The following is a 21,895-nucleotide window of genomic DNA, read 5'->3' on the forward strand; positions in this document are numbered from 1 at the left end:
AAGGAGGGGGATGCAGCTGAAGGAGGGGGATGCAGCTGAAGGAGGGGGATGCAGCTTTTTTAGAATAACCCACGACTAAAAAAAGCATGGGAACTAAAACGCCAGAGTTAGTCAAAAGAGAATTACAATCTTGGGGAAACTATGTTGGACATATATTGAACCTGTGTGTTCTTTCATATAAAAGCTTGAGAAGGTGAGGAGTTACTAAAGGAAGAATGATCAAAATTTGTCACTGGACATGAAGATAATGTCCCCATACAACTTTGGAATTGCAAGTAGAGACTTTTACAATGCATAAAAATAAAAAAAAATTAAAAAAAACAAACATGAAAATGTATAAAAAATAAAGCGCGTTTACAAACCAATCTGGAACATTCTTCAGTTATTTGACTATGGAGACAGAGCGGTTGCGCTTTTTTCACAATAAATATACTTTTTTAACCACATAGATGGCTGCTAGCCTTTCAAAACTGGAAGTTGTTTCAGCCCTGTAGATGGCGCGGCAGCCCAGCGAGTTATATTATTTTCAGTTTTGTGCCTGAAGTCGCTCAACTACATTTGATGCAATTCTAATGCATTTTATAATTTGTACCACTCAGATTTACACCATGGAGCGCTTCTCATGATTTTATTGCCCTTGAAAACTATGAGGAACTGAAACCGCACACCAACTGAGAGACTATCACTTTTCATTTACCGAAAATGTAGATCCATTTTTATAAACTTTATTTGATTGCATCTCTTTGGTTTTTGTCATTTTAATCCATTTACTGGAAAGGACTTTGCAAGTGATAGCGAGAAGATTAGTAGACTGGTATCGTCATCTCGCCCCCTCTACAGCCACCAGAGACCCCAGGGACGGGTGATACATACGGGATCATGGCGGCTTAGCACTGAGGTCCTGGGTTTAACTCCCACCAAGGACAACATCTGCAAAGAGTTTCTAGGTCTTCCCCGTGTATCATGAGTTTTCTCCTCAGTCCAAAGACATACTTAAATTGAATATATACCAGCTCTGGGAAAAATTAAGAGACCACTGCAAAATTTCCAGCTTGTCTGATTTTTCTCTCTATATGTATATTTTTGAGAAAAAAATAGAAATTGCTCTTTTATTCTATAAACTACTGACAACAGGTCTCCGAATTTCCAAGCGCTAAATTTTGTATTTATTTTCAGAAAATGAGAGATTGTCAAAACGACAAATGCTAAGAAAACAACAATACTAATGTTTTAACTCAGTTCAGAAATCAATATTTTCTGGAATAACCATGATTTTTAATCCCAGCTTGGCTGCTTTCCACCAGTCTCTCACACGGCTTTTGGGTGACCTTATGCCACTCCTGGTACAAAAATGTAAGCAGTTCTTCTTGGCTGGCTTGTGACGATCCATCTTTCTCTTGATTACATTCTGGAGGTTTTCATTGGGGTTCAGGTCGGGAGATTGGGCTGGCTCTGACAGGGATTTGATGTGGTGGTCCTTCATCCACACATTGATTGACCTACCTGTGTGGCATGGCGCATTGTCCTGCTGGAAAAACCAGTCCTCAGAGTTGGGGAACATTGCCTGAGCAGAAGGAATCAACTGTTTTTCCAGGATAACCTTGTATGCGGCTTGATTCATACATCCTTTGCAAAGATTAACCTGCCCAATTCCAGCCTTGCTGAAGCATCCCCAGATCATCACCGATCCTCCACCAAGACACTGTGGCTTGTATGCCTCTCCAGGTCTCCGTCTAACCATTAGACGACCATGTGTTGGGCTAAGTTGAAAATTAGACTCATCAGAGATTACCTTACTCCAGTCCTCTATGGTCCAATCCTTATGGTCTTTGGCAAACTTCAGCCCGGCTCTCCTTTGCTTCTCATTGGTGAAAGACTTTTTTACTAGCTTTACATGACTTGAGCCCTGACTCTAGGAGCCTGTTATGAACTGTTGTTGCCGTGCACTTCACCCCCAGCTGCCATTTGCCATTCCTTTTGTAGGTCACTTGATGTCATCCTGCGGTTGCTGAGTGACATTCGAATAAGATGACGGTCATCCCGGTCAGTGGAGAGTCGTTTTTGCCCTCTGCCGGTCTGTCGCTTTGTTGTCCCCAGTGTCTGCTGCTTTACCTTGTTGTAATGGACTGCCGTCTTAGAAATTTTAAGGATGAAGGCAATATGACGCTCACTGTATCCCTCTGCTAGTAAAGCCAGAATTGAGCCCTTCTTTTCCTCACTCAAGACTTTTCTTTTCAACTCCTTTGGCATGGTTAAAAGTTATTTTTTCATTCCTATTACTTTTGGGATATTACTAGCACTTATTTTGTCATCCAGCTTGTCCTATTGCCAGAGGATTGTGAACGGCACAGCAGGGTTTATTATACTTTCCTTCATTAAATAAGATTTGGTTCAGGTGATCACCTAATCAGAAGCACATTAAGTAGAATGAGGTGTACTCTGGTTGGAATTCAACTGACACTGGAATGGAATGGCTGCCAGACATGGAGAGAAGCTGATTTTTATAAAACTGTGCAGTGGTCTCTTAATTTTTGCCAGAGCTGTATTGTGAGCCCCAATAGGGACAGTGATGAAGATATCTCTACAGCGCTGTGGCATTAATGGTGCTATATAAGTGAGTACAATAAATACACAAACTTTTCCTTATGTTATTACCCCTCCGCCCTGAAAATTAAGAGACATTATCTATTCTTTGGTACTATTAAGACCTCATTCGAACATGTTTTTCATATACGTAGTCTGTGTTTTTAATGTTGGTCTGATGTATACAGTGTATGGAGCCGAGTGCTACAGTTCTGTGACTGTAGCTGCATACTGTAGAGCTTGCGCACTGGTGAAATAGCGCCAGCCATCTTCTCTGTCTAAAGATTAGCTGAGACAGAGAAGGAGGCTGACTTAGCATGTAAAATGTGCAAATCGGTCAGTCCCAGCCCACTTCCTAAAATGGTCTACTCATATACCGGCATAGTACGCTATATCCTATGTTGGACATGAAACAGAAAAGATTGTCAAGATCAGAAAGAAGTCCTCTTAGTGCACTTTTCAGTCATGAGCTATATTAAAAAGATGCATAACTCACTGGTGTAATAAGATATGCGTACTGAGTGGTCTGTTCTGTCCCTGGCTACTTACCATCCATTTTTGTTGTGGGGTCTCTCACTCTCTGTCCTCCATGACGATGGCGTCAATGGAATGGGTGTTTGGTGATTATAACTGTGTTTGTTTTTTTAAATAAAAAAGTAAAGCGGTCTGTCTTTCTAATTTCAAATAAAAGACTTTATTCTGGCTGTGTGCTTATTTACCAAGTAACTCTAGGGTTAGCAATGAATAGGCGTCTTATAGGCGCCGCTCCATTACCAAGATATGGGCTTGATGTCATCGGACAATACAAAGGTGACATCAACCCTACAAATATGAACCCCACTTGCTACCGCCACAGGTCAAATTGCCAGAATTGGCGCATCTAATAGATACGCCTTTTCTGGGGCAGCTGCAGGCCGCTATTTTTAGGCTGGGGGGGCAATATCCATGGCCCCTTACCAGCCTGAGAATACTAGACTCCAGCTGTCTGCTTTAGCTTGGCAGATTGTCAAAAATGGATGCAGCTGAGGGCTGCATCCTGCAGCTGTCAGTTTTGCCTGGCTGGTTATCAAAAATACACGAGAACCCAAGCTTATTTTTTATTTCATTAATTTACAGTACAGGCACCGGCTGATGAGTACTCTCAACAGCCACCACCTGCTCTTGCTGTTACTAGTGTCAGAGTAGCAGTCCCATCGGCTGACGCGTGTGACCAGGGGTAAACGTTGATTAAATCTTTGCATTGCGTGTACCACACTAAGCATGGAGAACAAAAGGGAGAAGAGAACGGTGTAAGGACTCGAGAAGCAAATTGTTGAAAAATATCAACAATCTCAAGGTTACAAGTCCATGTCCAAAAATCTTGATGTTCTTTTGTCCATGGTGCGCAACATAAGCAAGAAGTTTACAACCTATGCCCTGCAGCTAATCTCCCTGCATGTCAACATTAGAAAAAATTTGATGAAAGGTTGCAACGCAGGATAGTCTGGCTGGTGGATAAGCAGCCTCTATCTAGCTCCAAATAAATTCAAGCTGTCCTGCAGGCACTGGGTGCATCAGTGTCAGTGCGAACTATCCATCGACATTTGAATGAAATTAAACAATATGGCAGGAGACCCAGGAGGACTTCACAGCTGACACAGATGCATAAAAAAGTTAAACTGCAGTTTGCCAAAATGTACACGAGTAAGCCAAAATCATTCTGGGAAAGCGTCTTGTGGACATATGATACCAACATAAAGTTTTTTGGTAAAGCACATGTCACGGGGTCCTTCTCCGATACCACACAATGAACAGAGCGAGGGAAGTGTGAACAATCCCAAGACCTTTATTATAGGCAAAATTAGAAGGTCCATAAACAATCCACCACACTGAGGATACAATAGTCCAGAACATGAATGAAGTTCAGTAACAGAATAAAATGTCCAGGGAGATGAGAGTCCAAAAATCCAGCAGCCAGAGGATAAAATGGGTCCATCCACTTCCCTTTTTCTCTGATGTGCTGTGTGATGAGATGAGATGTGGTCTCTCCGTCTCAGGATCTTTTATACCCCAGCAAGGTAAGCTATTCTAAGAATTACCCAGTGTCCTTCAGTACACCTTCACATTCTGTTCCCTCTTTAGAAGTCAACCAACTAGTTTCATAATACAGTGCACAATTAGCATATCAGTACACATCAATAGACAGAGATAAACACACTATGTACAGTGAGGCTGCAGACAGTAAGTGAGTTAATTCAATTATCAGCCTTTTGTAAGGTAATTGAGACTCCAGACAATATGGGGAATACACAAAATGATACAAGGCAACAAGAAAAATTATGAAAATCAGTGAAACAGAAATATACACAAAACGATATCCACATAGCCTATCACACCATCACACACATCATTCTAATGTTTACCGAAAACAGAATGAGGCCTACAAAGAAAAGAACAGAGTACCTACAGTCAAATACGGTAAAGGTTTAAAGATGTTTTGGGGCTGTCTTGCTGCCTCTGGCACTGGGTGCTTTGACTATGTCCAAAGCATCATGAAATCTGAAGGATTTTGGATCGTAATATAGTGCCCAGCATCAGAAAGCTGGGTTTGAGTCCTAGATCACCGGCCTTCCAGCATGATAATGACCTCAAACATAGTTCAGGAAGACATTCAGAAAAAAAGGATTGTATCCAGCTCCAGGTAAAATTAATGCTTTTAATTAGAAAAAAATTCTTAAAATATTACATCCATGGAGGGGAGGGGTAGACAGGTAATTCTTTGTCACAGCTCTCATGTCAGGGTGCCAGCAAACACTATTTGATGGCTCGCAATCTGAAAAGAAAAAGTCAGATACACATGTGATTCCAATGTATAAAAGGAAAATGAAAACACATACAAAACAGGAATAAAAATATCTGATTTGCAATTAAAAACTAATCCTGTCTAAGCGACAGGAATAATTAATAGTGAAATATAATTTCCCTGCGCATATTTAAAACAAAAGGGACATCGGGGTCTAAATTATAAATCCAAAAAGCTTCCCTGGTGAGCAGTCGTCTCACATGATGGAGTCATTGTATGGGTTTAACAATCTCATTGATATTTTTTTTTTATTTTTTCTTATTCATGAGATCACATCGATTTTTCTTTTGAATATTGTTGGCAGCCCTGTTTAGGGACCAGGAGGGATAACCCCCTTTTTTTCTTTTTCCAATCTAATCGCTAATTTTCCCTATTTGGGTTACTGCAATTCCTACTGAATAGTTCAACTGTGATGGAGTGAATCATATGTTCAGGATGGCTACTATCAATAAGAAAAAAAAATATGAATGAGATTATTAATCGTTTTTTAAATTGTAAATTGATGTTTTCGTTCCCATTTTGTATGCGTTTTCATATTCCTTGAATACAGTAGAATTGCATAGTTATCGGAGTTTTTTGTTTCATATTGTGAGGACATATCCTACACCATATGACTGGGCAGAAAACCCCGCATGTACCGTAATTACAGCCAGTATTTCGTGTTTGCTCGCATCCTGACATGAGAACTGGAACAAAGAACGCCAGAGTTGAGTTCGAAACGCGTTGCATTGCCGGTCTACCACTCCTCCATGGAAGTAATATTTTAAGATTTTTTTTTTCTACATAAACGCATTGGTTTTACCTGGAGCTGGATACAATCCTTTTTTTTCTGAATGTCTTCTAAGGCTACTTTCACACATCCGGTGTGATTGTTCCGGCGGGGTGCGGCGGAAAGCCGGACCACCGGATCAGGCGTGCAGCGGTGACAGCGGATGCAGGTGCGGCGCCTGATCCGGCTTGTAAAACATTTAAAGGAGCCGCAGCGGGAGCAAGCGAGAGAGGCAGCACAGGGGAAGCCGGTATGTACGGAGGAGAGAGGCAGCACCGGGGAAGCCGGTATTAAAGGAGCCGCAGCGGGAGCAAGCGAGAGAGGAAGCACCGGGGAAGCCAGCACTGGGGAAGCCGGTATGTACAGAGGAGAGAGAGGCAGCACCGGGGAAGCCGGTAAAGGAGCCGCAGCGGGAGCAAGCGAGAGAGGCAGCACCGGGGAAGCCGGTATGTATGTTTGGGGGGGGGGGGGGAGAACGCGCGCTGCGCCGGGCACTTGTGGGGTTAAAACTCACAGTGCCCGCGCATGCGCTGTTGAAAAAGCCGGTCCGGCGCTGCAAAAAAAGTTGCAGCCGTTTTTAGCTGACGCCGGACGGCGCAGGTTTGCCGTTTCCGGCAAAAACCGGAGGCGCCGTATGTCCATCCAGCACGATGCGGCGATCATTACATTCTATGTGCCAAAACCGGATCCAATTCTGGATGCGGTTTTCACACTTTTCGCCGCATCGTGCCGGATTAAAAAAAACGGATATGTGAAAGAGGCCTAAGTCTGCCCAGGACGATTTCCGTGTTCTTCAAATGAACCGCATCAGCTGAGCTGGCTGACTTTCTTTACCATACTTCAAGAAGATGGTTGGAAACAAAAAGCGCTGGAGAGTTCTGAAGTGGCAGCAATGAATCTGGATCTAACTCCCATTGATCCCCTCTGGAGAGATCTTAAAATTGCTGTAGGGAGACGGCGCCTTCACATATGAGAGACCCGGAGCAGTTTGTAAAAGAAGAGGGCTCCAAAATTCCAGCCGAGAGGTGTAAGAAGCTTGTGGATGGTTATAGGAAGCGATTGGTTGCAGTTATTTATTCCTAAGGGGGTGCAACCACATATTAACCAGAGGATGCCAACAATTTTGTCTGGACCATTTTAGGGGTTTTGTGTGAAACTATGTCCAATTTGCCTTTTTTTTTTTGTTTTTGTGTGTTGCTCTGATACACAGAAAAAAATAAACATGTGCATAACGAAACGAGTACTGTAATTGCAGTAATTTTTTGGGGAGAAATGCTTCATTTTTTAGAACAATTTCAAGGTGTCAACACTTTCAGCCATGACTGTATGTAAAAAAAATGAAGGTCTGAATGAGGCCTTAGGGGTTTTTTTTTTTTTTTTTTTACACTTATTTCAAGAGGCTTACAGGGGAATACAAGAAACGGATCTATAGACACCCCCTCATTCACTGGTCAGAAGATAATTCGGGTTTAGTTTAGAGATAAGCCATTGCCCCCCCGATTAATCAAAAATGGTAATTTGGACACCAAAGTTGATGAAGAGTGCAGGGAAGTAAGAGCTGACAAATTCATGATTTTGGCATAAAATTGGCGACACACACGCCGCATTGGAATATTTTAAACAGTTTTGCTGCGAGAATTCTGTTGAAAGCAGATTAATGAATCTGCCCTGTTGTCTTGGCGGAACAGAATAACTGAGCAGTGGCATCCAGTATAAAAACAAAACAAGGAGTGTATATATAACAATGAAATTATGGAAATCACATGATGGAGACGTTAGTGATCTTCTAATGATCCGCTGCTGGCAGCTCCCTGTGCATTCACCGACCAATGATGTCCCTGATGTGCTCTACGTGAGACAAGTCTGGATACGCTGCAGACCATGGTACCACATTTAGGCCATGTAAGAAGCTCAAGACGCGGCCAATGGTGTCATGATGGAAAATGGCTCTTGGGATTTTGCATACATGGCCACATCACTGGTTCCACCACCAAATCAACGTAATAACGAGCTGTTAGTGCACCTGGGATGAAGACTAAAGGAGTCCATCTACGGTACATTATGCCACCTCCCACCATAATAATCTCTACAATAGGACTGGTGTGAAGTTCTCATAATCCAGGGAATAGGAGTGGTGTGATGTTTCCTCATGAAGGACTCTTTATGGAGTTGATCACATGGTCTCCTCACTAATCTCCAGCTATTACTGTGACCAAGAAAAAAAAACGAGACTCATCGCTGACTGTGATAGACCTCCATTCCTTTCTCCATCTGGAGCCCACTTGGGCAACATCATGAACAGGCCTTCATGAGGGAATGTCACACCGGTCATACTCCAAGGACTACAGTGTGGGGTGGTATAATGTTCGATAGCCAGCTCAATTTAGTCTTCTAACCAGATACATTAACAGCTCAGATTTAATTTGATCTGGTGGTGGAACCAGTGGTTCGGCCATGTCTCCAAAATGTCCTAGGAGCCATTTTTCAACACAACAATGCTTGTGCTACTGTGAGCAGCCTGTATGGCCTAAATATGCTACGACGGCCTGCAGCGTCTCCGGACTTGTCTCCCATCGAGCACATCTGGGACGTTATTGGTTGGCCATTGCACAGGAAGGAGCCAGCAGACAATCCTGATGGGTTGTCCAAGTGCATTCAGGGTAGCAGAAAATCCTCAATCTCATTGATAGCCGCCAAGGAACGTAAGCGCTGGGATTGTTGGCAGCGATACTCCAAACTTAATACATTTCAAAATTTTGTTTCCATTTTTTCATCATTTGCAGATCAGTAACTTTTCTTTCCACCATTCCGTGATATTTCCCTCTGAATGCTGCAATTTCAATTTTGAGCAGTATATATATTTTTAGGTTTTTCTTTTGTGGGGGGGGAGGATGTCACTGGATGGCAGACAAGCCCAAAGATTACAGTACCATTAACTAAAACTCATAGAAAAGGGAGCTTGGCTGATACATATACATTTTATGGCACACCTCCAATCTGTATGTATATATGTAAATTCACACTCAGAATAAATGACAATGACAGTGAAGGAGAGGATGGAAACGGACATTTACTTACGGCAAAAAAAAAAAAGGACATTTTTTATTTTATTACGTTTAATAAACCTAAAAACACTCAAGAAATTGGAATAAATATTTGATGTATTCCACAAAAAAAAAGGAACGAGTTTCAGCAAAAATCCCCTTTGTAACCGCTGTTACTGATGCTTCCCCCCAAAAAAAAACTTCATAGCCGCATGCTGTTCGTGTGAATCAGCCATCACAAAATAGGCAAAAGATTGAACAACTGGTTGAAGAAAAAAAAGTCACTGGAGCCAAAGCAACTTTCCCCAACATCACTGGCTGGTATACTGACTCAGAAGGGTTCAGCGGTTCCCCTAGTGGCAGAACCCCAAAAGTCAAACGCCCCATCACCCAGAAGATGCTTCCTGTTTCTTTTGGGTGCCCGTTGTAATATTTTCTTTTTTTTTTTTTTTTTTTTTTTACTCTCCTATGATGAGCTTTTTGGGTTTTTGAAGCTGCAGAATTTCTGCGCCAATAATTTAAATTAGGTTACTTGCTTTTCTTCAGTCTGTTTTTGAGCGCCTCTTTTTCACCTGCTTTTTTCTCGCATTTTTTTGTGTCTCATGTTTTAACTACAGCGGAGTTTTTGATGAAGCAAAAATCTGCAGAGTCAAAAAACGCATCAAAAGCTCATTGTGGAAACGCAGACAGTCTAAATTCTTTATTGCATAATAAAAAAAAGTAACAGAATACTAGTAATGAACTGAGATTATAAGAGAAATAACAATAACATACAAAGACCTCATTTTAAGCATCAATATAATACAAATAATAGAGGCAAATAACACACAGAAAAGACATAAAAAATGAGTCTAAGTAATAATAATGCTAAATAATATTAAATTATAATAAAAATACTAATAAAATTAAATAATGTCAAAAATACATAATAAAGTCTAACAATAATGCTAAATTGAAATTGTATTTTTAAATATGACATAACTATACTATAAAGGGTAATACATTGAAATGATGTTGTTAAATATTAATATAGATTAGTATTTAATTAAAAAATATAGAATATATTAATGTTTAATATAATACTAGTAGTATGTACACTATATAATTATAATACTACTGTAATAGATGTGAACTTTGAAATGATCATTTGAAACCTGAACATTGTAGAATATATAGTTGAAATTATGATTAATATAGAATAGTAATATTAGGACATACAATTTTTATTATATTATATTTTATTATTATAATTGTGTGTCAATAATACAATTTCAAAATTAACATTCTAATAAAATAATACAATATTAATAGTAATAATAAAATGATCATAATTAATGTCATAATAATAATAATGTAATAATAATAAATAAATAATAATAATAATGACTAAACAATAATGTGATAATAATAATTATAATATAATGTAGTAATAATAATAAATATTAATAATAATAATGACTAAACAATAATGTGATGATAATAATAATAATAATTAATGTAGTAATAATAATAAATATTAATAATAATAATGACTAAACAATAATGTCATAATAATAATAATACATAATTAATGTGGTAATAATAATAATGACTAAACAATAGTCATAATAATAATAATATAATGTAGTAATAATAATAATAATAACAACAATAATAATATAATGTAGTAATAATAATAATAATAATAATAATAATAATCCCACCTTTCTTCTTCACTGGCATTCTCCCTGGCTGATATATTTAAAAATTAAAAAAAGTGAAGTCCCCACAAGCAGGAGCAGAAGTCGAAGCTAAAAATTATGGCAGATGTAATAAAATATATCAATTTGTTTCAAATCCTTTCAGCCCAGAAGAATAAAAATATATCCTAGTTTTGCAATTAAAATGCAATGAAAAAATAAAGAAGATTAAATGAAATATTAAATGAAACCCCAATCAGAGGTCATTTTAATTTTACTAAAAAATATATATATATGTATAGTAAAAAAAAACCAATGCATAATGGGATCTGGGCTGTGGTAAAAGTGAGTTTTCCCTGGTGGGCTGCCCCAGAGAGAAGGTGCCCCCACCAGCAGGCAGCCCCTGCCCTCACTGCTGTACGGGTCTCTCCCAGAGGTGCCAGTCACCGGCAGCAGCTCATCCTCCCGCCAGCTGCTGAAGGGGGGACTTGTTACAGGGGTCTTGGGTAGCAAGGCAGAGACAGCCTCTTTAGGAGGCAGGGGAGGCCATCCCAGCTGCCAGGCGGGTGGGCAGGACGACACATGGCTGCAGGGGGCGCTGCTGATCCCCCTCCTGACATCTCCCACCCCAGGTCATGTCAGGTGCACTCTCACACCGGAGCCCGGGCTGCAGCTGAGGTTGGTCCAGGCGTCTGCGTGGTCACATGACTCCGCCGCCTCGTCACGTGACGGCCAAGATGGCTGCGCCCATGCAGGCACGGGGGTGAAGGTGAAGAGCGGAGGAGGGTTACGTTCGGGTCGCCGTGCAGGTGAGGACGGAGGGGTTTCTGGCCACCGGTGTGGGGGAGAAGCATAGAGGGGAGATGTGGATGTCTCCTGTGTATTACTTGCCCTTGTTACATCCACATGGCTTCTGGCAATCAAATGCTCATATTTCTTGGTGTTTACACTGTGAGCTAATTCATTTTCATTTTTGATAGATGGGATTTTCTTTATTATCATTTTGGGATTGGAAGTAATTATATATATATATATATATATTTTTATTTATTTATTTTTTTTTTAATTTTGACTATTTTTACACCATTTTTTTAGTCCTTCTAGTGGACCTGAACCTGCAGGTAAAAGACGAACAAAATCCAAATGAGACATATTGCAGAAATCAGTAAGGGAAAAAGGCCTGTTTCACACTTCAGTTTTCTCTCACACTTTGCACTGACGAGGGGCAGTACCCTGAAACACAGTGTCTGCAAATGGAGATTCTGGCTTGGCTTTTATCCTAAGTCATGTAACTAGGCTCATTAAAGGGTCGACATTGACCTTTAGGATTGCTACTTCCAATAGGTGGCGCTAGAGTTCTAGCCCTCTTCCTCTCTGAAGAGACAATTTGCATAATCAGCATATTTCCCAGCTTTAAGTCTCCTCATCTCGACATGCTTAGCATGTCATTCTCCGCAAGGAGAAATGATACTACTTGGATACTGGTGTGAGTCAAAATCCGTCGTTAGCGGGGCGTGGCTATGGCAGCGACGGAGTAGGACGCACGTGGTGGAAGCTCCTGCCATCCTGATAAAAATCCGGTCAGCAGACTCTTGACTTCGCAGCACACCTACCCATTTTCTGACCCCTCAGGACTCGGGGTGGCTCCTGGACCCCCGCGGGAGAGCGGGGCTGGACTTTTGGGAGCTGGTGGCTTTGGAAACCTGGGCGGCTGGCGGGGCCTGCAGGGAGCGGCGGCCATCTTGGAGGCGCACGCTCTGCTGAAGAGAGACGCGGCGCCGAGCTTCATCGCTGCAGCGCTGAGGGAGCAGGACGGTGAGCTGAAAATGTAACTATTTGTGAGGGACAAGCGGTGTGAGCCCTGAAAAATTGGGCCCCGCGTCCCCCTCCTTACCATATTGCCTGCCCTGCGCCATAACTATTGGGGCCTGGATCCCTCCCTGGCTGTGGCCCCTGTGAGAGTCGCTCCCTGGGCTGTGGGGGCCCTTGCTTGCCGCCTGGGGCTGAACATTGCCTCCTTGTGAGACGCTGCGGGTCTGTGCTGTGCCTGGGTCCCTGCAATCACCCTCTGTGCATAATACCCTGTCTGCCACATTAATTTGGAGACCCCAAAGTGCACGGTCTCTGCCATCCGACTGTGCCCTATTGCCTTTAAAAAGTCGTTCCAAAGGGTCCGGAACGGCTGCAGAAAAGCTAAAGGAATATGCCAGGATAGACCATGCTGAAGGCTCTAGATCTACAAAAAATAACCCCACACAAGTTCAGCATAAGAGCCGCCCCCCTGAAGGTGGAGAGGAGTGTGAGCAGGGGGAATTAACCCTTAAGCAGGCGTCTGAACAACTCATGCAGGCCATCTCCTTGACCAGGACGTCTCTGACTGGGAAGATAGAGGACGTATATAATGAAGTGGGACACCTCCGTCAAGATATGCAAGCCATGAAGGGCCGCATTACAGAGGTGGAGACGCGGGTGTCCCAGGTGGAGGACACCATCACACCCATGGAGGCTAAACTAACGAGAGTGGCTGGGTTCCACGAGTGCGTGGAGGCAAGGGGCAGATGACCTGGAAAATAGGATGCGTCGAAATAACATCCAAATTATTGGCCTGCCGGAGCGATCGGAGGGACAACATCCGGAGCAATTCCTAGAAGATTGGCTTAAAACCACTTTGGGTGACGAATTCTCCTCGATTTTTGCGGTGGAGAGGGCCCACAGAGTCCCTACTAGGCCTCTCCCTCCAGGAGCCCCGCCTAGACCTTTTCTGGCGCGCATTCTCAACTGCAGGGATAGAGACGTGGTTTTACGACTGGCACGGCAAAAGAGCCCTATCAACTTCAACAATGCCACGATCTCGATCTTCCCGGATTTCTCTGCGGAACTCCAGAAACAACGGGCGCATTTTACGGAGGTCAAAAGACGTCTGCGGGAGAGGAGTGTCGTGTACTCAATGATTTACCCGGCCCGGCTCCGGGTGGACCACGGGGGTTCTACTTCGTTTTTTACAGATCCGGCGGAGGCGGCGGAGTGGCTGCGATCCCATGGAGGGTCTGCCGAAAAGGAATCCTAATGCATCTATTGTCAGTTGGTATTTTTCTGTTAATCGGCTGATTGGAGCTACACTCGGAAGCGTCCAAGATACCAACAATACCGGACACTGGGCTCAGTGATGGTATCCCCTTGTTTGTTCCGTGATGGGAGTACAGGACTCTACTCCCATGATGTTCGTTGTTTATTTACTTTGTTTTTTTCCATAGAGGTTTTTGGTATTTTTTCTTGGGTTGTAACCGCAGTCGACAACAATTTCAGTCTACAGATGATGTCTCTAAATTTTGCCCGGGTAATACCATGCACCATTTTCAGAGTAGCAAAGTATGGGGTCGGAGTTAATATGTATGACATGGAACGTGAGGGGAATAAAAACACCTCGAAAAAAGATCAAGATCTTCTCACAGGTCAGACATTATCGCCCTCACATTGTGGCCTTGGTGGAGACGCACCTGTCTAGGGATACGGTACGGTGCGTGCAGAAGCCCTGGGTACAATGGTCTGCTTATACATTCCACACCAGCTATTCCAGAGGGGTCTCTCTGTTGGTGCATAAAGACGTCAGATGGGAGGTGGGGGAAACTCGGAGGGACCCTGAGGGTCGTTTTTGTCCACGCATAGGTGAACACCAGGAAATATGTAGTCCTATGTATTTATAACCCCCCCCTCCGGCTCGTATATCCATCTTGCAGAAAGCAATGAGTTTTGCCCTTAACTACCCAGATGCAGATGTTATTTGTATGGGCGATTTTTAATATGGTTATGAACAACCGCCTGGATAAATTGAGGCTGGATGATGTGGCGACCGGGGGATCCTCCCCAACGACTACAACCCCGTTGTCATCATTTATGGAGGGTGGCGGGTGGCTGGATTTGTGGAGGATGCGTCACCCTGAGTTAAGGGAGTACACTTGTCACTCATCCACCAAACGCTGTCTATGACGCATAGACTATATATTCGGTTCTGGCGGTCTAGCAATGTGGGTGGCTGATATAGAACATGGCAGTAGAGGGATCTCAGACCATAGCCCGGTCGTCCTTAAACTCAAATATGGGCAAGTAAACAGTGGGATAGCTTGGAAGTTAAATCCATTCTGGTTAAAACAGATGGGATCTCCGGACAGAGCGATCGATCAGTTGAATTGCTTCATCGCGTCCCACCCGGAACCCCAGGATATTAATTTATTCTGGGATGCCCTTAAGGCATACCTGAGGGGCTGTTTGTCCTCCACGATCTCTTATATTAAGCGGGTTACCGCAGGGAAAGATGACGAGGTGGAGCAACAACTGAAAGACGCGGAGGCAGCATATATATCTAGCCAGACCAGCGGGAACAGGAGTGAGTGGCTGGCTGCCCAGAGGTTATATACTCAGCACGTGGAGACTAAATCTAAGCGTAAATTGTTATTTACTCGTCAATCCTATTTTGAATTGGGGAACCAAACGGGCAAATTTTTGGCCTACCTGGTGCGCCAACATAACACCTCTAATATGAATTTGCAAATTCGCAAGGTAGACGGTACACTGGTGTCTTCGGCCGAGGATATTCTCGGATGTTTTCGGGATTATTATAGGTCACTATATAAATCTAAAAGTGACTTTGATACTTTAGGGTGCTTAGACTATTTGTCAGATATATAATTTCCCACATTAGATCCTGAGCAGCGGGCCCTTATGGACGCTGAGTTTACTCCAGAGGAGATAGATAACGCTATGACAGATATGGCTTCTGGGAAGGCCCCTGGACCAGATGGGTTACCTATTGAATTATATAGGAAGTACCTGGATATATTGACGCCACTCCTAGTAAAGGTCTATCGGGGAATATGGGAGGGGAATTTTATGCCTGAGTCCTTTTACGGGGCTAATATCATAGTGCTTTGGAAAGAGGGGAAGGACCCTTTAGAATGTGGATCCTATCGTCCCATTTTATTAGTGAATGTGGACTATAAAATTTTTACCAAGATTCTAGCTACTAGGCTGAATTCCATTATATTGAATCTCCTACATCCAGATCAAACGTGCTTTATGCCGGGTAAAAGCACTTCCATTAACATCAGAAGAGTCCAGTCAATAGTCCAATATAGCTTGGTACCAGACAACAGATGGGCACTGGCATCGTTAGATGCTACCAAGGCTTTTGACTCTCTTGAATGGCCTTTCCTTTCCGCATGTTTGCAGAGGTATGGCTTTGGCAATCAATTTATTACATGGATCAAAATATTATACATGAAACCTAAGGCCTGTATTATAATAAATAATTCTATATCTGAATCTTTCATGTTGCATAGGGGTACCCGCCAGGGTTGCCCTCTTTCCCCGGCTCTCTTCGCCCTTGTGATTGAGGCACTAGCAATACGTATAAGGTCCTTCCCCAATATCCGAGGTATAGATATAGCAGGTCGGGTAGACACCATTGGCCTATATGCCGATGACATGGTGATATTCTTGAATAATGTGGAAGAAACTTTGCCGCAGGTGATATCCCTTATAGATAAATTTAGTAAATATTCAGGTTTACATATAAATTGGGAAAAATCTGCCCTGTTACCCCTTTCCCATGCCCCGATGCCCCAGCTGGAGGCTCTCTCCTCGCTGCCTATTGTATCTAGTTTTAAATATTTGGGCATCCACATCTCTAATAATAGTACACTTGATCTACAACTTAATGTCCACCCACTGCTGGAACTAAAAGCTAAATTTGCGTCTTGCAGTAGGCTCCCATTATCTGTGGCTGGGCGCATTAATCTGATTAAAATGATATTACACCCTAAATTTGGCTATTTGCTCCAGCACAGTGCGGTAGCGGTGCCCAAGTCCTTTTTTGTTAATCTTAATTCTCTGGTCACGTCCTTTATTTGGGGGGAAAACTAGGCCCAAACTTAAATTGTCCACTTTACAAAGACCAAAGAAGGGAGGTGGGGCGGCGCTGCCAGTTTTTTTCCTGTACTACTTAGCTGGGCAGGCTAAAGCTTTAAATAATTGGATGCCGGGTAATTGTCTCCCTAATTCTGAAAGCCACCTACTCCACGCTGCACAAGCGGATTGCCCATTAGGTTTCCTTGAGTTGGAAAAAACTAATGCTCCACGTCTGCTGCCCCTGCTCCGGCTGGCACGATTAATATGGAGGCAAATCAAGAAGGTAATTGGGTTTAAAGATGTTGTAGCTGAAATGCCCCTGTGGAGTAATAACTATTTTTCGGAGTTACTGAATCACCCGTCCGCTGTTTTTTGGGCTCAGTGTGGCGTTTCTTCAGTGGGAGACTTGTATGACCAGGGGACCTTAAAGTCTTTTGAACGGTTACAAGCCGCGCATGATATTCCGAGATCTCAATTTTTTCGCTATCTGCAGCTGAGATCGGCTCTTCAGTCACACATGAGGGATGGGGGTGTGGACCGCACTATTTCGTCTTTACCTCTGATAGGAATTCTTAACTCGCAGGGTCCCCAGTGTCTCATATCCTCCTTGTACACATATATGCTGTCAGTAGGGGCAGAATCGTCCATAGGCTCTATTAGATGAGGTGGGAAAGTCTCATCCCTGATGCGCAGGAGTGGGAGGAGATTCTGGAGTCTCCGATTGGAGTATCACCATCTATCAATAACAGAATGATACAAATGTATATAATAAATCAATCATATTTGACTCCGTTGCGACTTTTTAGGATGGGTCGGCTTCAATCGTCAGAGTGTATGCGATGTCACTCGCCAGATGCTGATTTTATCCATATGGTGTGGCAATGTCCCATTATCTTACACTACTGGAAAGAGGTCACCACACTACTGACGTCCTTGATGCAGGCCCCTGTCCCTCTAGAGCCATTGATTTGCTTGTTTGGGGTATGGGAGGAGGAGATTTGGGATCGATATGCTGGGGTCTTCCTGCGCGAGACGCTGTTTATGGCGCGGAAAGTGCTGGCACTGAGGTGGATGGGGGGCTCAGATCCTTCCCTTAGATTTTGAATCGAGTTGGTGAATTCGGTTGTTCCATATGAGCGCACATTATATCAATAGGGGATGCCTGGGGAAATTTGAAAAGATCTGGGAGAGGTGGAATTCCTCTCGCCTTAAGGTACTGTCACACTTAGCGATGTACCAGCGATCCCGACCAGCGATATGATGCGGTCAGGATCGCTGGTACATCGCTAGGTGGTCACTAGTGAGCTGCCACACAGGCAGATCTCACTAGCGACATCGCTGGGGACGGGGGTCGCTACTTACCTGTCACACCAGGCGATCCTGCGTCTTCCCGCCCGGCTCCACGCGTCGCTCGTCGTCACAGCAGGAAGCGCCCGACGAGAAACGGTCCTGGACGTTATCGCGCGATCAGCGATAACCAGCGGGGGAGCCGGTCGTAGGTAAGTATCAGACACAGCGATATCGCTAGCAATATCGCTATAACGTCAATAGTTATAGCGATATTGCTAGCGATATAGCTTAGTGTGACATGCCCTTTACTCTACAAAACTGAGACATCACGCACGACACAACGTGATCTAGGCTGCGGAAATAGTAGATGTTAGTTGAGATAGTGGTAGATGTAGTTTAGGAGTTCTAGTTAGCTCTTACTATTACATGACAAGGTTTGTGAAATTTAAATTAAAGTGATATATGTATGGGGAAACACATAAACAGTTATCCTTTAAATGTTCGGATGGAAATGTTCACATTACCTTGTTTATTTGTAAGAGTGTGCAATTTCTTTGTATTCTGTTATCACAACTCATTGTGTATGATGTGCATTCTTTGTACTCTGGTGTTTAATAAACGAATGTAAAAAAAAAAAAAATCCGTCGTTGGCAGAAAATGGATTTGCCTGGCGGATCCATTTTTTTCCTACAGACTTGTATTAGCGACGAATTGTGACGGATCGCCATCCGTTTCGTCCGTCGGAAAATAGGTGTCCATCGGCCAGAAACAACGTTCATAGGAACGGTTTTTGTCTCCGTCGAAAAGTCTGACAGTGACGGATCTGTCGCTGTCCGACGTCTGCTAGAATGGATGCTTATGGGCGACGGATCCATCATAGTCCATCAAATGATGGAATCCATCAGCGGATTCCGTTTTTTCAAACTGAGCATGCCCAGAACAATTTCTCTTCATTTAATTTAACCCTAAAAGCTGTTCTGGCACTGAAAAAGAGCGCTCTCTCTCTCTAAAATCCTGTCCCTTTAAAATTCCACCAAATGCTGCTTTGACGGATCCGTCAAAAAAACGGATCCGATGCATCCGTTTTTTACAATCTGCACCGGATCCGTTTTTTTTTTAACACTTTGACGGATTTGGACTGATGCCAGAAAACTGAAGTGTGAATCAGGCCAAAGGAGGAAACATACAGGTACATTCAGGGAAGGTTGCAGGTCCAAAATAGGACTTGGGCAAGCAGAAAAAAATAGTCACATTCAGGTGATCAAAACAGTGCGGAAATCGTGTCACTGATAGCGATCATATAGAATTATGCATTGCACATATGTGCTGCCCAAACTGTGAGTCCAGACCTGGAGCAGCCTCCCCGCGGCCCCTGACGCGCGTTTTGTGTGCTCACTTTATCAAAGGGGGGAGTGATGAGTCTCTATGCACTATTTATAGGACTATACAGTACCGATTATTGTGGCGCATGCGCCCAGGACTCTACACACATAGTATCGCCTGCTCCGCGCCGTTAGCACCCAGTGACTTAGCACCCGATGACGTCAATAAACATGCGCACTGCGTGTGTAATAGACGACCGCCGGAGAAGCAAAGTGTTGGACAAGTCTCAGTGCGCGTGCGCGCTATCAGCAGCCATTTTGTTGCAGAACAGATGGACTGCGGCCATCATACTTGGTCCCAAAACAATGTCATAGCCCATATAATGGCACCGTTATCAGTGCAACGAAATACTGCAGAGCCAGGTATGCTATTAGTGTAATGAATATTACAGGTGTCATTATAATTAAAAATTATAATATGTACAAGAAGGAGACTTGCCTGACACTTTGCTTCTCCGGCGGTCGTCTATCACACATGCAGTGCGCATGGTTATTGACGTCATCGGGTGCTACGTCACCCGCATGCGCACTGGGTGCTGACGGCAGCGGAGCAAGCGATACTATGCATGTGGAGTCCAGGGTGCATGCGCCACAGTTATCGGCGCAGTATATTCCTATAAATAGTGCATAGTCAGAAGCCGCGGGAAGGCTGCTCCAGGTCCGGATGAGTGATGGGTAAGCGTTTACTTCATTGCAGCAGTACATGTTTGGGCAGCACATATGTGCAATGCATAATTCTACATGATCGCTATCAGTGACACGATTTCAGCACTGTTTTGAGCACCTGAATGTGACTGCCTATTTTTTTTTTTTTTTTTGCTTCCCAAGTCCTATTTTGGACCTGCAGCCTTCCCTGAGTGTACCTGTATGTTTCCTCCTTTCCCTTACTGATTTCTGCAATATGTTTTGTTCGTATTTTGTCTGATTCAGTAATAAAGGATATTGTTTGTATTTTATTATTTAGTGTTTTTTTTTTTGTTACTCCTTTGTTTCTGGTATTGTTGGAGTCCTCCACTTTGGCTACTTTATTATTAGCATTTTGGGAGAGTTTAAACTCTATCATGCTCTCGGCCTTTATATATAGAACGCGCTTTTTGATTATTGTATCTGCTTCAACCTGCAGTTGTTTCATTGTGCTATATACTTCCAAATGGTTACCTGTGTCGGGGCGTCATAAGAGTAAGGAGACGGTGGTGACGGGGAGTGTGGGCGATGGGCAGCTGGACAGAGGTCCGCACAGGTTACAGCTATTTATTAGCCCTGTTAGAGAGTGACAGCGGGACGTGAAGGGTTAAACAGCAGCGATCTCCGCTGTGCCGTAAGCGCTGTTTTTAAGCTGGCGGGGATCACTGGAGAGTGCTGTTACCTCCTAATCGCGTGCAGATTCAGTGCAGCACTTAAAAGGTGGCCGGTTTCCTAGGCGACAAGCTGTAAACACAAGAAAATATGTAATATCTCAAGAAAGACTGCAAATTTTAATAAGCAGTAAATTGCAAAAGAGCTTGTTTATACCAGTGCTATCCGGCAATATCCATCTTTGCGTGTGAAAGCCAGGAATTAGAGTCCCGCAGCTAAGCTTTGAGCCACTGCTTCCCAGCGCATACACTGTGTGCAGGTAAAGCTAAATCAAGCTTTACCGAGCGTGGCCGGATTTCAGGAGTTATTCTGGTGACTTCAGACCTCTCTTTAACAAGTCAGTCACATGAGAAGGTGAAAAGAGGGAGAGCGACACTTCTTCCAGCTGCTGGAAGCGCCCCTCTCCCTCTTTTTTCCTTCTATTGTTGCTGTGCTGCACCAGCTGGAGACATGGCACCCACCAGTTTTTGCCTCCCATGGAATCTAATCTTAAAATCATGGTAAGCTCCAACCACCCCCGTTTAACCATATGAAACACTGTGGTCCCCAACGAGTGCTGCCAGGGCTTTCGGAATTGTAATTTCTCAGCAGCCAGCAACACACCGGTTGGCCACTATTGGTCTGCACTATGTTATGTCATCTCTTATCTTGTATGTTACAGGTTTCCAGCACATGAGAGTCATTTGGACATAATCGATCCACGATGGGGCATCCAGAGAGTCCGCAGAGCGAGTTTGCAAAGTTCCTAAACGTGAGATTCCGTGAACTCCCTGCAGTCGACCAGTGAGTGTCATGGAGCCACGTTACTACTCGACACAAAGCCTCTTTAGAACTGTTTTTTTTCTATGGCGGCCGGTCAGTTTAGCATACGCAGTCCTCGACGAGCTCTGCCTCTTTTGCTCATGCATTCTTCACCATCATAAATATGAGTGTCTTAGTTCACAAAAAAAACAATATTTTTATTGAAGAACACAGCATTTGAAGCTGCGGTCACGTGATCGCGTTTGTAATGTTGCATATCAGTGTCACACTGACCTGTGCCAGGC

At 43.4% G+C, this 21,895-nt stretch overlaps 2 protein-coding genes across 5 annotated transcripts in view; one reads left to right on the plus strand and one right to left on the minus strand.

Annotated features, from left to right (window-relative positions):
- DLG2 (discs large MAGUK scaffold protein 2) overlaps positions 1–11,427 on the minus strand; it is a 1,750,933-nt gene extending 1,739,506 nt beyond the window's left edge. For all 4 annotated transcript variants that reach the window (XR_012231010.1, XM_073569196.1, XM_073569195.1 and 1 more), the window contains exon 1: positions 10,942–11,427. Coding sequence is in view for 3 of the 4 variants with exons in the window: in XM_073569196.1 (XP_073425297.1) it covers positions 10,942–10,960 (19 nt within the window). In the remaining variant the exon portion in view is untranslated. The remainder of the gene's footprint in view (positions 1–10,941) is intronic.
- Positions 11,428–11,584: 157 nt separating this feature from the next.
- Positions 11,585–21,895, plus strand: part of TMEM126A (transmembrane protein 126A) — a 31,828-nt gene continuing 21,517 nt past the window's right edge. Inside the window, exons 1-2 of the mRNA XM_073569206.1 lie at positions 11,585–11,726; positions 21,511–21,632. Coding sequence (XP_073425307.1) covers positions 21,553–21,632 — 80 coding nt within the window. The 5' untranslated portion in view covers positions 11,585–11,726; positions 21,511–21,552. The remainder of the gene's footprint in view (positions 11,727–21,510; positions 21,633–21,895) is intronic.

This window comes from Dendrobates tinctorius, unplaced genomic scaffold (assembly GCF_039654945.1).
Source record: "Dendrobates tinctorius isolate UK_male_01 unplaced genomic scaffold, ASM3965494v1 ptg000023l, whole genome shotgun sequence".
NCBI classification, from domain to species: domain Eukaryota; kingdom Metazoa; phylum Chordata; class Amphibia; order Anura; family Dendrobatidae; genus Dendrobates; species Dendrobates tinctorius.